Source organism: Rhopalosiphum maidis, chromosome 2 (assembly GCF_003676215.2).
Source record: "Rhopalosiphum maidis isolate BTI-1 chromosome 2, ASM367621v3, whole genome shotgun sequence".
Taxonomy (NCBI): domain Eukaryota; kingdom Metazoa; phylum Arthropoda; class Insecta; order Hemiptera; family Aphididae; genus Rhopalosiphum; species Rhopalosiphum maidis.
The window spans coordinates 20930163-20945482 of record NC_040878.1 but is presented as its reverse complement, the minus strand read 5'-3'; the positions used below and the strand labels follow the sequence as shown (position 1 = coordinate 20945482).

The 15320-nt window shown below is 25.3% G+C and overlaps 1 protein-coding gene across 1 annotated transcript; it reads left to right on the top strand.

The window, feature by feature from the left end:
- The first annotated feature begins 3815 nt into the window (after positions 1–3815).
- LOC113555270 lies at positions 3816–15265 on the top strand. The gene is made up of 8 exons (XM_026959680.1): positions 3816–3979; positions 5721–6086; positions 10099–10253; positions 13633–13917; positions 13993–14068; positions 14189–14248; positions 14627–14745; positions 14803–15265. Exons 2-8 carry the CDS (start codon positions 5994–5996, stop codon positions 15086–15088), a joined length of 1074 nt encoding a protein of 357 aa, XP_026815481.1. The 5' UTR covers positions 3816–3979; positions 5721–5993; the 3' UTR covers positions 15089–15265.
- The last annotated feature ends 55 nt before the right edge of the window (positions 15266–15320 follow it).

Genomic DNA, 15320 nt, shown 5'->3' with positions numbered 1-15320 from the left:
ATCTGTATAAGTCGATTTAAAGAAAAAATAATTTAATTTAAAAAAGAGGGGATGATTCAATTAATTCATTACAATTTTTCATGAACAAGTACAATATTATGTCCGTTAACCATTATATATTCAGTAAAGAAAAAAAATTCAGGGTCATACAGCATGTCGTCCTGAGTCCTAACGTCAGATAAGACGTATTTCATACTACCTATTTACTTTATTTACTTTTTATATTATAGCTTTATATACATTATATAGTATTATAATACCTAATAATAGTAATCAGTAATTGCTAATATCTAAATAAAAACAGATGATACATAATATTTTCCTTATAGTTTATTCATGTCATTAAACTTCTTAACACATAAAAATTAAAAATACATTATGTACAAGGTATGATTTTCTATGAGTATGAATGGTATGATTCTTTTTACTAAACATAATAATTATCAGGAAAAAATACGTTTTAGAAAATAATTGTTTGTTCTTAAAATTACTGTGAAATACTGAAACCTCTATAACGTAAACATTATACTTACAATTGGTTGGCTTGCTTTATGCAAAACGACTGCATTTATTTCGTTATCTACCAATATTAATCAACCTGATTTTGTATATTATCTTTTTTAGGTAACCTACACGTATTTTATTAATAGTTTTAAAACCTTTAGATATCAAATATACCTATTTTATTCAACAGTGAATATAATAATGTTTAAATGCTTTGTTTTTCGAAAACCCTGTTTAACAAAATAAATACAAATATGTTGGTACTTCGTTACCTATAGAATAATTTTATAATATAATTTAATGTTTCTGAGTCGTTATGTGCTCTAATGCGTCGTTTTGATTACGTTTTATTTTATTGATGGTTCACGATCTGAATGTCTTCTAACATGGCGAAAAATAGGTCCGGACTGTTATGACGGTAAAGTTGAGGGTCCCTACATTTTTTTCACACCAGGGCCTTCAGATTTCAAGTTCCATCTGGCACTGGTAAAGTCGCCAGCAATACCTAGTAATCAAGATGAGACTGCAATGATTTATTAAAAGGAACACCCCTCATTATCTTCAATAATTTAATTTTCGCGTCTAACCATAACCTCTCAATATTTTAAGTGTGGGTTTCTGTATTTGCATCGACTTATGAGATTTGATGATTTACCGTCTTTTGAACAAGACCTCGGCTTGTGACTGTGAGACACCTATACACAGTCCATCATTCATCAGAATGAGTTTCTGATGCTGCCTCGCATTCGCATTCTATTATCGGTAGAAGTATTTCTCAATCGCGTCGATGAAAATAAAAATAACAGCAATCGTTTCTATATTTTTAACCCAAATGCCCTGGAGCATTCGTGCACCGTGATTTCGATTATTAATTACCTCAACATTTATATCTGCCAAGGAGGGAGAAACATCTCTAGCTAATAATCTACCCCTATTGTTTTCCTTCGGTCAGCGAAACGAGCTTCGTCAATCTGTATTAGATTTTGTGCATTTTCAACCATTTTAGTCTTCAAACAGCTGTGCATACTTCTCGGCACATGTTAAACCAGTCGGTGACACGCTCATAGCCTTCCTGTCCGATCCATTACGATATTTGTAATTTGAGTAGGAAATTCCAATAAAAACATAAACCCAAATTCAACAATTTGACAAAGTGTTAACCCACTGTTGCAACGTTGGTTCAAATCAGTAAAATAAAAAAGCTGCTACCAGCTCGTGGTGATCTTGTTGTCTAACAGCCTTCTTTTTGGATACCGAAAAATCACCATCCACTCCCCATCAACGGCATTTCCGTTGTTTTACCTGCAGTATTTCTGTACCGAATTTATGACAAAGGCCAAGAGGCGTACAGCAAAACATTGTCTTCTACACTTTTTAATAATCCTTTTTCTACTAAAAACTGATGATACACGATATCATTTGGCATTTTGGCACTGCTGTAGTATACAACTCACGAAACATCATTACAGCCATTACAATTAATAAATAATACACAATACATAAAAAATATTTTAAAAAATTAATATTTTACTCATAAAAAAAATTTCCGTGAGCGCTATAACTATAACTTTTGGCTAATCCAGCTACAAAATGTAGTTGACAATAACTACCTATATAATATAGTTAAATTAATCAAATGTTATTGTTAAAAAAATAGTATAATATTATGTGGTTAAACCAACTAAAATAATTACCTAAATACATTTAGTACATTCAACAATGATTTATGTTGTCACATAATATGTAACTTTAAATAATTATAGTTGATTTAACCATAAAAATTATTTAACCAGCTATTTAGTTTTTTCCGTGATATGTAACTGAAAACCGAAAATACAACTGTAATAAAACCTACAGTACTTAATACAATTTAAGGTAAAGACAATTAGAGATGGCCAAAGATTAGATAATAAAGTCGAAATAAATACCCAACATGTCATCATTATAAAAACGATGCAGATAACACATATACATTCGTTATCCAATATCCCCGTATATCTTACGTGGACCAAATGTAGAACGGCAAAACTTGTAGAATTACCTAACTGAATTATTAGCACCGAATATTTTTATTGAATTCTATGTATAATGTATATCTATGTAAAAATCAAGATTCAAACGAGTACCTTATATCATCGAAAAATTTTGGTTCACTGTTTTCTCATATACATTTTAAATACTTGTACAATTATAAGTATCCACTACTTATCTCTTACCTATATATTTAACTTATGTATCATTAACAATGACATTAAAAACTTTCTGCTTTGAAATATAAGATCAAAAGAGTGTGCCGTAATTTAAAAAAGCAAACAACTTTAATCGGGCGATGAAGAATTTCATGAACCGAGTAATCACTTGCAAGTTGTAAGGCTAGTAGAGGATGGGTACATGCCCGATATGATATTTTTCATGTTTTAAATTTAACCTCTCCTGAAGAGAATGATATGCTTTTTCAATATTTTTACATAAATAAATTTAATCCATAGCAGTTTGAAATCTGGCGTTCTTTTCGAAACACCTTTTATATATTTATGCATTATATCGTATATATATAATATATACCTATATACCAGGTGTTCAATAAGTTTAGAAACTTAATTACTGTATGCATATTATTTTAATACCTACAAAGAGCAATATCAGATAACACTACTGTAAATTTATGATGTAAAATCACGGTGTGATCATTGTTTATAAAATATTTAACAACCTCATTAATTACCTATATCATACAATAATTTATCAATCCCAATTAGTCTAATGACCGTTTAGTGTTTCTAAACTTTTGAACACTCTGTACATATTTTTTTAAATTATTTGTCGACCAAACTAATTATCAATGCTAATATACCTACCTACTATAATTTCAAGTTTATTCTTAGTAACATTTTCTTAAATATAGGTATTGAATACATTAAAAACGATAAATAATAAATATATAATGCGTTATTTTACACTACCATTAGAATAACTGCGTATAAACATCAAAATAAATTATAATCATCAATTATAATAATAATATATTCAGTTAATTATTAGATATCCTTGTATGGATATAGATATGTATTTTAAAAAAAACCTGAAGCAAGGTTTCAAATGTTTTGATCGTTCAAAAATATAACTTAATATGCTATACCTATTATATATTATATATATATATATTGTAACAAATATAATGGGCGATGGCTTATGCCTATGTTTATAAATGTAATGTGTACTTGAAATAATAAAACTTCTATATCTAGTAATACTCACCTATAAGATCATTAATTGAAAGTAGGTAGTTCGGGTAAGGTATCTTTGTTTAGATGCTAATATTCAATATGAACAATATAATTTATAAACTAAACATACTTTTCTACAAGTCAGTAAATTTAGTTTGCCTTCTACACTCCAACTACTTGTATTTAACTAATTTTTTATTTCAACGTCTGTGAGATATATGTCAACATTGTTAACCTAACCTTCATGGGTAAGCATGATTAGATGTAGCTAATATATAATAAATAAAATTATACGAGTTACGTAGTCAGTACTTATCTATATTAGTTAATTGAAAGCAAAGATATGCATTAATTTATTAAACATTTAAATTAAGTTAAAAATTAGTTTTTTTAAAACTTTTAAACTTAACTATACTTATTGTCCAATTAACTTAGCTTTTATAAGTTGATTTAAAAATAAATCACCAAGTTCAAACTAAAAATGTTTTTAATAATTTTAGTTTTAATGTTATTAATTTATTATACACTAATTAATTAGACTTAATTAAATTGGAATGATTGGATTCAAAAATTTAATACACATAAATACTGTTTCTAATAAATATAATCTAACATTTTTTTTTTTAATTAGCTTTTAGTACGAGACTATTATTAACAGACAATTCAATTATTATACATAATTTTACACAATTATACAGCATAATCCAACATTAATAGCAATAATAGTTTAATTTCTTGATAAAATAGCAAATAGGTAATATTATTATATTTAGATTTTAGATAGGCACAAAACATAATATACATAGATATCACACAGCTGGTATTGTATTAAATTATAACATAATTTATATTATATTTTATTATTTTATTTTATAAACTATAAGTATTTTTAATTTAGTTATTTTTTTAAAAAAAAACTATTAAATAACAAATTATATTGTTATAATATTAGATATATGACTTTAAATTTATTTTTTAACAAGGCATAATCGGAACTTTTTGACGGTCAGATCTTTCGGTATAGGTACAGTAATAATTAGTACTTGTGTGTAAATACATATTTTTACTAAAACACGATAAATTAAATATTTGCAAATGATAAATTCATTTCACGTGGTTTGCAATAAAATAAAACATATTTTATTTTACATATTTTTACATATTTCGTAAATTTTAACAATTTCGGTGGTTTAGTAGTATTATACATTTATTCTTATATAATAGTAATAGTACTCGTAAAAATTGTAATTGAATAATGCATATAGGAAATAAGTAAATGAAAGTATTAGTTAAACTTGATTATAGTTTATCTTTTTTGTTTCTGTTCGATAAGACGATAACTATACATTAATGATCTTAGATTATACTTTATATTCAACAATCATTAGACAAAATATATTTAAAAATGTTCAACAGTGTCAGTAATTGCGTTCGTGATGTTGTGAAAATATCTTTATATTTTATATTTTTTAAATTAAATTGTTTAGAAATTAAAAATTTTAATTTTATACGTTTACATAATTTTACGTTTTTCTTATTACATATTTTTTATTTTATACTACATATTTTGGCCATTCTAATTACATATATTATATGTACATATTTTTGGTTTTTTATTACATACACATCCCAGCCCTAGTAATAATAATTTAATGACAATATAATAATACGAGTTACGAGTAAAGGGTAAACAAGTAACGTGTTACGCAGACTTAAATTAAATCTGAACCTTTGCGATCATATCGTGTTGTTTATATCATATACCTACTTGGGCACTTGACGAGACTTAATGAGGTTTAGTATAAGCAATGGTAAAATATAAATACTGTATAATATTTAAATGTAGGTAGTTACGTTTTAATTGTATGTTTTTGAATGTTAGTTAATAGTCGATCTGATAATTTACAGTGGCGTCATGTAGGCAAAAACCGGTACAATAAACCGCTCGTGCATATAATGTATATAAGTACCTATAATTTATTATTATAGATATATCCATCGCCGCCCAACTGTTCTAGTGGCCAAGTGGCAAGTGCCACCGTGCCAGACACCAGTGCGGCAGTCCGGCAGTGCTTAAATAGCAGTCAAACCGTTTGGTGTGTGCGCGTGCATCAATAATAATAATATTATAAAACTTATGTTTACGTATACATTGATCAATCGTTACAATCTGTCAAACAAAATAAAATACATAAACACATTTTATAACTTTTGTGTACATATTTAATTGTTTTTTGTATAAAATATTATGCATGTACCTGCATGTATATTTATGTAAATTTACGCGGATGTGAAAACCCTGACAAAATGACCGAATGGCCGTGGCTGATGATTATACTGGCTCTCATTAGCACGGTAATGAAATATTTTTGTATAAATAACATTTATTTACTGGTTTCAACTTTTTACCAATAGGCATGTAGTGCATTATTTGTACATATAGTATAACCATATATTATTATTATATAAATATGAAATAGTTAAAACAAACTGGCCGTTAGAAGCAGAATAATTATGGTATTATTATTATCATTTTAAACTCGCATCATAGATTTATTTTACACATTTTTTATAATTATTATAGGTGATAGTACCTACTCCAAAAAATAACTAAAATATAAAGCTTATAAATTATTAATTAATAATACATATAATATTTCTAACCAATACATTTTGTTTAATTAACTTACTTTAAAATATTAAGATAGGTATAAATGGTATAATGGTATAGTTTACTCGTTACTTATTTTATTGAGATAGGTACTTTTTCAGTTCTAATACCTTTGATAATATTAAAATGTATACCTTAATTTTGTATCAAGTTCTTTACTTCGTTAGGTAGTGATTAAAATTAATTAATTTAGTTGAAATAAATTATAACTGGAAAAATGTAGTATTTAACTTATGTCAATGCCTAATTCATAATAAATAATAATTGAATAGAGTTGAATACCTACCTAACTCTTAACTAAATACCTACGTGAGCAAATTATAGAGCATGACAAAAATATATCTTTACAATAGTTTTATTTGTTATAAAACCAAATTATAGGTATGACGTGTACTGTGTATGTTCAATCTTTAATGTTTACAGAATACTAATTAATATTTATTATACGACGCAATTTTATCTTATAAAATATTATGAAAACATAATATATTACCTAGGTATTGTTTATTACCTATACTATATTATAGTACCTACCTACCTACTTATTACACTCCTAATTTATATTATTTGATATTTATTTAGAAAAGAAACTTGACAATTAGAAAGTACCTAGGTTAGGTATTATACACCTATTATATACTTATAATAATAGTTTTAATTTTACACACAGGACACAGTGAACCTTTTGATGAGTGATGACGACCTACCCTATTTACGTATTTAAAAGTGTTAACCTATCTATTACCAAATCCAATAATTTATACAATTATATTATTATTGCCTATTGGAAGGTATAGATAGTAACTACTAACTACCTATACTTACGGTGACACTCGAATTGTCCTCCAAATTTAGGTAGGTAGTTTTTTACTTGAATTGTCTCCGGGTGTTTTTGGAGGCAATTCTAGGGCTAGGGGCGATTGTAAACTCTCTCAATGGTAAACTCTCCCGGATCAATTCCAATACTACCTGACGAAAACATGTAAACTATCTCGGGTCTTCAGTACTACTTATTTAATTTAATAAAAATCATAAAATAAATCTAATATAAATTTAAGTTTCATTTAAAAATAGTTAATCATATAATAATAATAATTTAAATTAATGCCTTTAGCTGCAATGAGCTATAATATTATAGTCAAAATACAATAAAAAATAAAAATTCATAAAATAAATCTAAGATACAAAATAAATACAAAATATATAATAAAATGAAAATGTTTTAATTTGTTTTTTTTTTCTATAATAAACACATACAGATTTTAAAAAACTTATGGTATCTATTTCGATTCTAATATTCTTTTAGATATTGTTTTTTCATTTTTTTTGTATTACAGTTTTTACTTGTTTTGTTTAATTTATTATTGCAACTTTGAATTTCAATGTATATTACAGTTTGAAAATGTTAACCTGGGAGAGCTTACATATTTCTTACAGGTAACTATAATGTTGATCCGGGAGAGTTTACTATTTTTAAAAATCGGGAAAGTTTACCAATACCCAATTCGAGTATACCTAAATGATTTACTCGAATTGCTTTCCATAGCATACCTAAAATCTAGATTATTAATTAAAATATCGATAGTTATACATGTAATATCGATTTCCGTAATGTTCAAAAATATTATTTATAAGACATATATGCAGTATTTCCCATACGAATTAATTTGTTGAATGCAACAATCTTGTCGATCACTTACGTATTATCAGTAAAAGATTAGTCCATCTTATATTATATAAACTTAAGGTTTTGTCTATACAACAAAATTACAGAATGATATTTCATCTAAATTATTTTATGTGTATTTATTATTTATTATTTTTATTATTATTGATTATTACTGCTGAGTTGGTCTATTTACTAAAATATTATAATTATTTATTAAAATTTAGGTAATATTAATATTGACATTAAATCAATCGATATTAACTCAATTTTCTCAGTTTATTTAAATTATGAATATTCCGTGCTATAATATGTAAGATTATACCTAAATCGATTAATTGTAGCTATCGGATGCGATCCTAGTATACAAGAGGGTTCAAAATAGGAGGCCATTCAAGTGAATGATATTTTGGAAATCAGGAGGCAATTCGAGAGTTACATCATGGGAGGCAATTTGCGAGCGCCCCTAATGGCTAATAACAATATTCGATAATTTGTCAGTAAATTAAAATTTCAAAGGTTATGCGATTAATACAAAATTCAGTAAGTTGTAATAATTAATACACGTATGAGTATTTTTATAATAAATGTATGTGTGACGTGCGTAACCAATTACATTATATATTTATTTTTCATACATAAATGGTTTACAGTTGTACATTAAATCTTATTTAATACGTAAGTTATAACGTCATATTTTGTAAAAATTCCGATAAACATTCGCACGTTTAGGTTAACGCGATTAACTAATAATACCTATGCCTATTTGTATTATATATATATACATTATATAATGTATAATATTAAAGTATTAAAACGCCTGATGAGAAAATCTTAGCACGTTATGTTGGTTATATTATTTAATCATTACTCATTTTAGTATTTTACTATAAATATTTTTGGAATGTAATTAAATAATTCCTCGATACTAGATGATATGCCTAATAAGTGTTATATACAATATGTTCCAAAATTAGAAATTATGATTGTATGTATCGTGTTTAGACACTGACATAATATGTTGCATTTTTAATCGAATAGGTTTGCTTGTAATTAAATATTAATTCTTACATTTTTATTAAGTAAAAAATATACTAATTTCTCAACATTATTTTTATTCACCTCAGTTTATATATTCATTCATATTCACGGTATCTGATCAGACTAATTGACTAAATTAATAATATAAGATTCTCTAAAATAGATAATTATGATCAAATAACAAATGCATAAGGTCAGAGGCTCAGATTATACTTTTTATTTATGTTATGTTTTAGATTAATAATACGAATAATTATCATTATTTTGTTAGTGCCTAACGACAATTTACTATAATACAATTAATAGAATTGTTATTATTTTATTACCGATCAAATATATTTATATATTCCTTATTGTATGAACTGTATAGGATGATAGGTACCTAATTAAATAATAATGCTATCACAATAAAGTAGTGCAGAACTATACTTAATTGTATACTTATCAAGATTAATTATAAAGTCTACAAAGTATTAGTACAAAATAAGTCATATTTTAAAAGTTTAAAAAATTAACAAATAATTTATAATTTTAACCTGCAATAAGGTTACCTCTTACCTAAATGTTAAATATTAATATTTAATGCTACTGACGAATTAACCACCACGTATTTTTGTATTATTAATCCTTATGTAAATTGATTAGGATAAAAAATATATATTCAAATTTTAAATCGAGTTAATACAATCTCTTTAATTCTAGTACATACATATAACGTAAATTAGGCGAGTATTTACCTATTACATATTTAATTTTCATTTTAATAGTTCGTTACTGTTAGAACAAATATATTTACCTAAATTTATTCTTACTCATAAAGTTATCAAATATTTAATTAAATCTAAATTTAACACTTACTAAGCTAATTAGTTTAATAACCTCAGGACCCTTTAAATCACATGATTATTCAATGTTAAAAATTGAAATTATAATTAAACTGATTAAAATCATCTTAACTTAAGGTTAAAAAAGATTAATTTAATTTTTAGATTCAATGGTCCAATTCAACAGCACAACACACTTATGACTATAATTCATACTGGGAAGGATATTTATCGTCTCCTGCAAGGAATAGGCCGAAAAGAACAAGTTTGTTTAATCGAGATACTACAACTACAACATCAAATTATAAGGAAGATCAAAAGTAGGTTAATTGGTAATTTCTATGCATAGTTTCATAATTACCTACCTAAAGGCTTAAATTACGACATATAAAACATTTTTATCATCAATACTTATTCTTCTGTACCTACCTATTTAATATTATCATTGTATCTACTATCTACTTAACACAATAATGTGAATAATGATATACCTTTATCATAGGTAATGTCTATTTAAAAATGTACTTACTATTAGCTGGATTCTAGAATTTTCTAAATATAGGAGCAGAAAAGTTGTTCAATATAGGCATTATTAGTGATCTCTGGAACTTTCCTTAACTACCTATCTTAATCTTATCTGTAAATTGTCACTTTGTCAGATCGATGGTATAAAATGTTTTTGTTCTGAAAAATCGGAAAAAAATATATCTCGTTTAAAGTTAAAGTTATAATACAAAGCTTTTCATTGTTGGTTTTAATTTTCCATTAAGAATACGAATACCGTAATTTTATTATATTGTTTATAGTATTTTCTTAGATATTTTTAGAATAGGTAGTTAATGGGACGTAATGAGAAGTAAACATGTTTTTATCGATGAATAATTCAGCATATAAAATATAAAATGTATAGTTGGTACTACAGCAAAAATTTAACAAACCAGTTAATGATAGGTTTGTTAAATTTTTGCTGTGTAGGATAGGGGTTTAAAGGAGATGAATTTGCTTCTTAGTGGAGTGTAGTCACCAGCTGCACAGGAGATTTGTCGGTTTAATTTTATAATTTTTTACGAAATGACGATTTTATAAATAAAAATTAAAAAGTAAAATATTTTAAAGAGGAAGGTTGAATTGGAAAGGAAGGTATAAGTATTATTTCAACGAAAATCTATCTTTTAATGATTTTATAGTTATTCAGTTCTATGTGTACCTACACAATGAAGTACCATTCAAAATATTTTTAATTATTTATTGTCCATTTAATCAATGCATCAAATTACCTATATGGAATTAAAAAAATATTTATAATTTTTATAATATACAGATATAACTTGTATGAGTATAATTTAAAATAATCTGTTCTTAGAAAGCTAGAAATATCGATGTTTATCCATCTGCCTCTTTTGCATCTTTATACTCCAAAAAATAATCATCGAATTAAAATTTTATTTTAATCATCAATAATTACAGACATTACTGTGTACATTTTTTGGGTACATAATAAAGACAAAATATACACGAAATCTATACAGTAGAATACATTTTTGAGTATTTTTAATGTTTTAAACCAAAATTAATAAAATTTGAAAATAAAAAATGTAGGTACTTAGAAACATACTCACCTATAAGATTTGAATTTAAAACGAACTTAAGTACTCTTGCCAAGTAGCTATGAATAGGTAAATATTAATTATTATAACTATATAGTTTCATAAAATATATATTTATGAATTTCTTACACTGCAATACCGTGTATTCATTTGTAAATTGGAGCATAGGTATACCTATTACTTACTGTAAATATAATTTATATTTATGACACCGATGACCTATCAGCTATCAGCGGTACTATAGGTTCTTGATTGTATAAATTTTAACGCCATCGATTTCTAAGTAAATTTTAAAACTAGTGCATTGTACCTACGCATTATATAATAAATGTATAATGTATATTCTGATTTTTGTCAGTGGTTCTTAAATTGTGATCCGCAACTCTTGGGGTCCACGATACTATCGATGGTTTCCAAATATTATAATGTAGTAATGTACCTATAACGGCTATAACTGCTAAAACGATTAAAGACATCACGAACAAAAGTATTCTCTACGTCGCGTCCGTTATATAAGCATAGATACTGCAGATTAGTTAGTAACTGCAGTTTTTTATTTTTTTTACAAACTTACATATCATAGTGACGTAGTACCTTGTATATGGAAAACTTAAAAAGGAATAAATTAATATATGATGTGTAATCATTGATTTTAAATACTAGTAGCCTTATTTGGCTATTTATAATCAAAGGTGTAACTAATAATTAAACAGCCAAAAATAATAATATGGAACTATATGAATTAAACATTTTCGAAAGTTTTAATATTTGTATTTATCAATAGGTGAACAATTAATAACAATTTATATTATAGATAGGTAGGTATATGCTATATCTAGTGCGGTAATTTCCAACCGCGTATATCCTAATCAGTCTGCAAAGTTTTTTAAATGTTTATAAACCACTTAATTAAAAAAAGCTTTTTAAAGTTCAAATATTAAAATCGTTTATTCTATTTAAAGAGTTTTCTGAGGTGATATACAAATGAGAATTCTACAAATTATTAAACGAATAATTTTTGTTGAAAAAGTTGATATATTTAAATAAAAATTTTAACGGGTACTTTCTGGAATATTAAAATGATTTTATATTTTAACCTATCAATCTATCATAGTTGGTCAGTTTTTACATTTTTTAAAATATTGATAGATTTCTAAAATTCATAGATATCTACTTAGGAATAAAAAATTCTAAAACATTATAGCACCAACATTTTACAAAACCCATTATTATGGACCTAATAGTTACCTATTATTCTTAGTAAGTACAACGTCAAATAATTGAAAAATTACTCGATTAGGTTTCAATTTAGATAGGTATCGACATTTAAAAAAAGCGATTTGATTAACAATTCACAGGAAAAAGATCATTCTCGTTTGAAAAACTTAACTTAAAAATTCTAAAGAACAGAATTTGTAAAAATATATTAGTATGAGCATACTAATACTTGACCATATTTAGTGAATCGTTCTATGCGTAATAAATAATATGTTATGTCAGTAAGCATTAACATTTAATTATATTTAATATATAATATAATATTATATTATTATTTATTTAATATTAGTGATAAAGTGCTAGTGAATAATAATAAAATAAATAAATTACCTATATAATTACAATTATAAGTATTCAATATATTTTATCTACATCAAGTTTCTCTAAAGTGTGCAATTATTCTTCCCCCTAACTTTTTTCATTATTTGTAAACAATTCCTATTGTTTCACTCTTAGATATAGTAAGCTGTTTTATTTTGTTAATTACATAAAAATATTTCTTAAAAATTACAGGATTTATTAGAATTTAGATGATCTCAATAGTTTTGTTACTTTGGATGATTTACTATATTATGTTTTACACTATAAATATTGATAAAGTCCAGTCGATGTTATTAACTGGAGGTCGCTGGAAACTGGTTTTAATCCGTAACCTATAGGTACACATAAACAATGGGTACCTACTTTTTTAAACATAAAAATAATGCATTTAGAAATTTAAGATCTAGATAAATATAATATTAATATGAGCAAACTTCTAATAATAACTTCTTAAAACTTGTTTTTTTTTTATAATTTATAATTTTATTTTTAGAAATGAACCTGTTATTAATATTAAAAATATAAATTCAAGAGATATGCCAACAGCAAACTTGACAAAATCGTTATTTAAAAATGAAAACACAACCAATAATACTAATAAACAACTCAACAGCAGTTTAAAATTACCACAAACTAAATCTTCATCAATTGTTTTTCCAAATTCAATGAATGAAAAAATTCAAACAATTCCAATCAACAAATTTATACCAGAACCACATGTAATCGAAAAATGTTCATTAAACGAAAGCTTTTGTATCAAAGTTGATAATTATCCAAGGTATTTACCAAACCAAATAAATTTAAAAAAATACCCAAAAACTAATTTATCTAAAATTATTTTTTTTTTTATTAGGCAAGATTTGTTCAATCTTTTTAGAACCAGCAAATATATGTCAACTTCTTATTTTGGAACAGATACTGTAAATGAAGTAAGTGACCTTAATATTGTATACAAATAAAATATACAATAAATTTAGTGTATTAATATTATTCCAAATAATTATAGTCCTTACTAAAATTGTACATTATAAAAATATATTTGTTTTTAGATAAATGATTTGGAGACAAGATTATCAAATAATAATCTTCAACCATTCTGTGAATCAAAAGTAAGTACCAATCAATCAATATTAATGTCCACTACAATACATTTTTATTATTTTATAAACCAGTGTAGTAATGTAATTTAAATTTAAAAAATATAATAATTTAATATACAAGTTGTTTTGATCTAAATGTATAAGTGATTTAAAAATTTTAAAAACATATGTATTATAAAACATTTAACTTGATAAATACTTTGAATGAGTCTAGAAGAGTTTGTACCTCATACCTTTATGATGCTAAAATTTACCATGGTCTATCAGTGAACATTTTAAGTTTAGATCCCTTGGTAGTTGGTATACCCAAGGCTTTTAGTACATGTATACTATTACCATAACATAATCTATGTAAGAATATTTTTTAATAAGTATAATTTTTTTTAGGAAGATGTAATATTTCCAGAAGCCGGTATTACAAAAAACAATGAATGGCGTTATATTATACAAGATCCAAATAATGATAATACTAGTTTTAAACAAGGGATTCGAGTGGAGAAATGTATGTAAGTATCAAAATTAAGAATGTACAAGAGTTTAATTTAACTGAATTTTTTATGTAGAAATGCTGGAACGACATGTAAATTTAATGATCTTTTACCAAATGGTTACACAACAACTTGTGTACAAAAATATATCTACAAAAAATTGGTTGCCATCAAAGATTCTAAAGAAATATATTATGAAAGTTTTAAGCTACCATCCTGCTGTGAATGCATGTATAGTATAAATCCAGATCTATTAACAAGAAAGGGTGGACTTGGTGAAGAGGTAGAAGGCCGAAGGTTTTATCAAAATCAATCGGAAATTTCAAAAAGAAACAAAGACGTGTTCGACAAGAACAATTAAAAAGATTAAGATAGATAGGTACACATAAGACAAAGTACATATCAATCTATATATTACAATTTGGTAACAATGTGTAAATATGTGTACTCTTTATTGAATATTTGATTGATATAACTAATATGTAAAATATTTAGAGTTAAACGTTTGAGAAAATGGTCTAAAATAAAGTTAAGGTAACAAATGTTATACAAATTAAAAAGTATTGTTTTTTTTTTTTTTTTAAGAAGATGCA

What these genes read in the sequence shown, in the direction of transcription:
- LOC113555270 (XM_026959680.1), top strand. Translation starts at nt 5,994, where the DNA reads ATGTATATTTATGTAAATTTACGCGGATGTGAAAACCCTGACAAAATG. An exon ending in GAACAGATACTGTAAATGAA is followed by an intron (nt 14,069 to 14,188) that starts GTAAGTGACCTT and finishes ATTTGTTTTTAG; the next exon opens with ATAAATGATTTGGAGACAAG. An exon ending in ATTCGAGTGGAGAAATGTAT is followed by an intron (nt 14,746 to 14,802) that starts GTAAGTATCAAA and finishes TTTTTTATGTAG; the next exon opens with AAATGCTGGAACGACATGTA.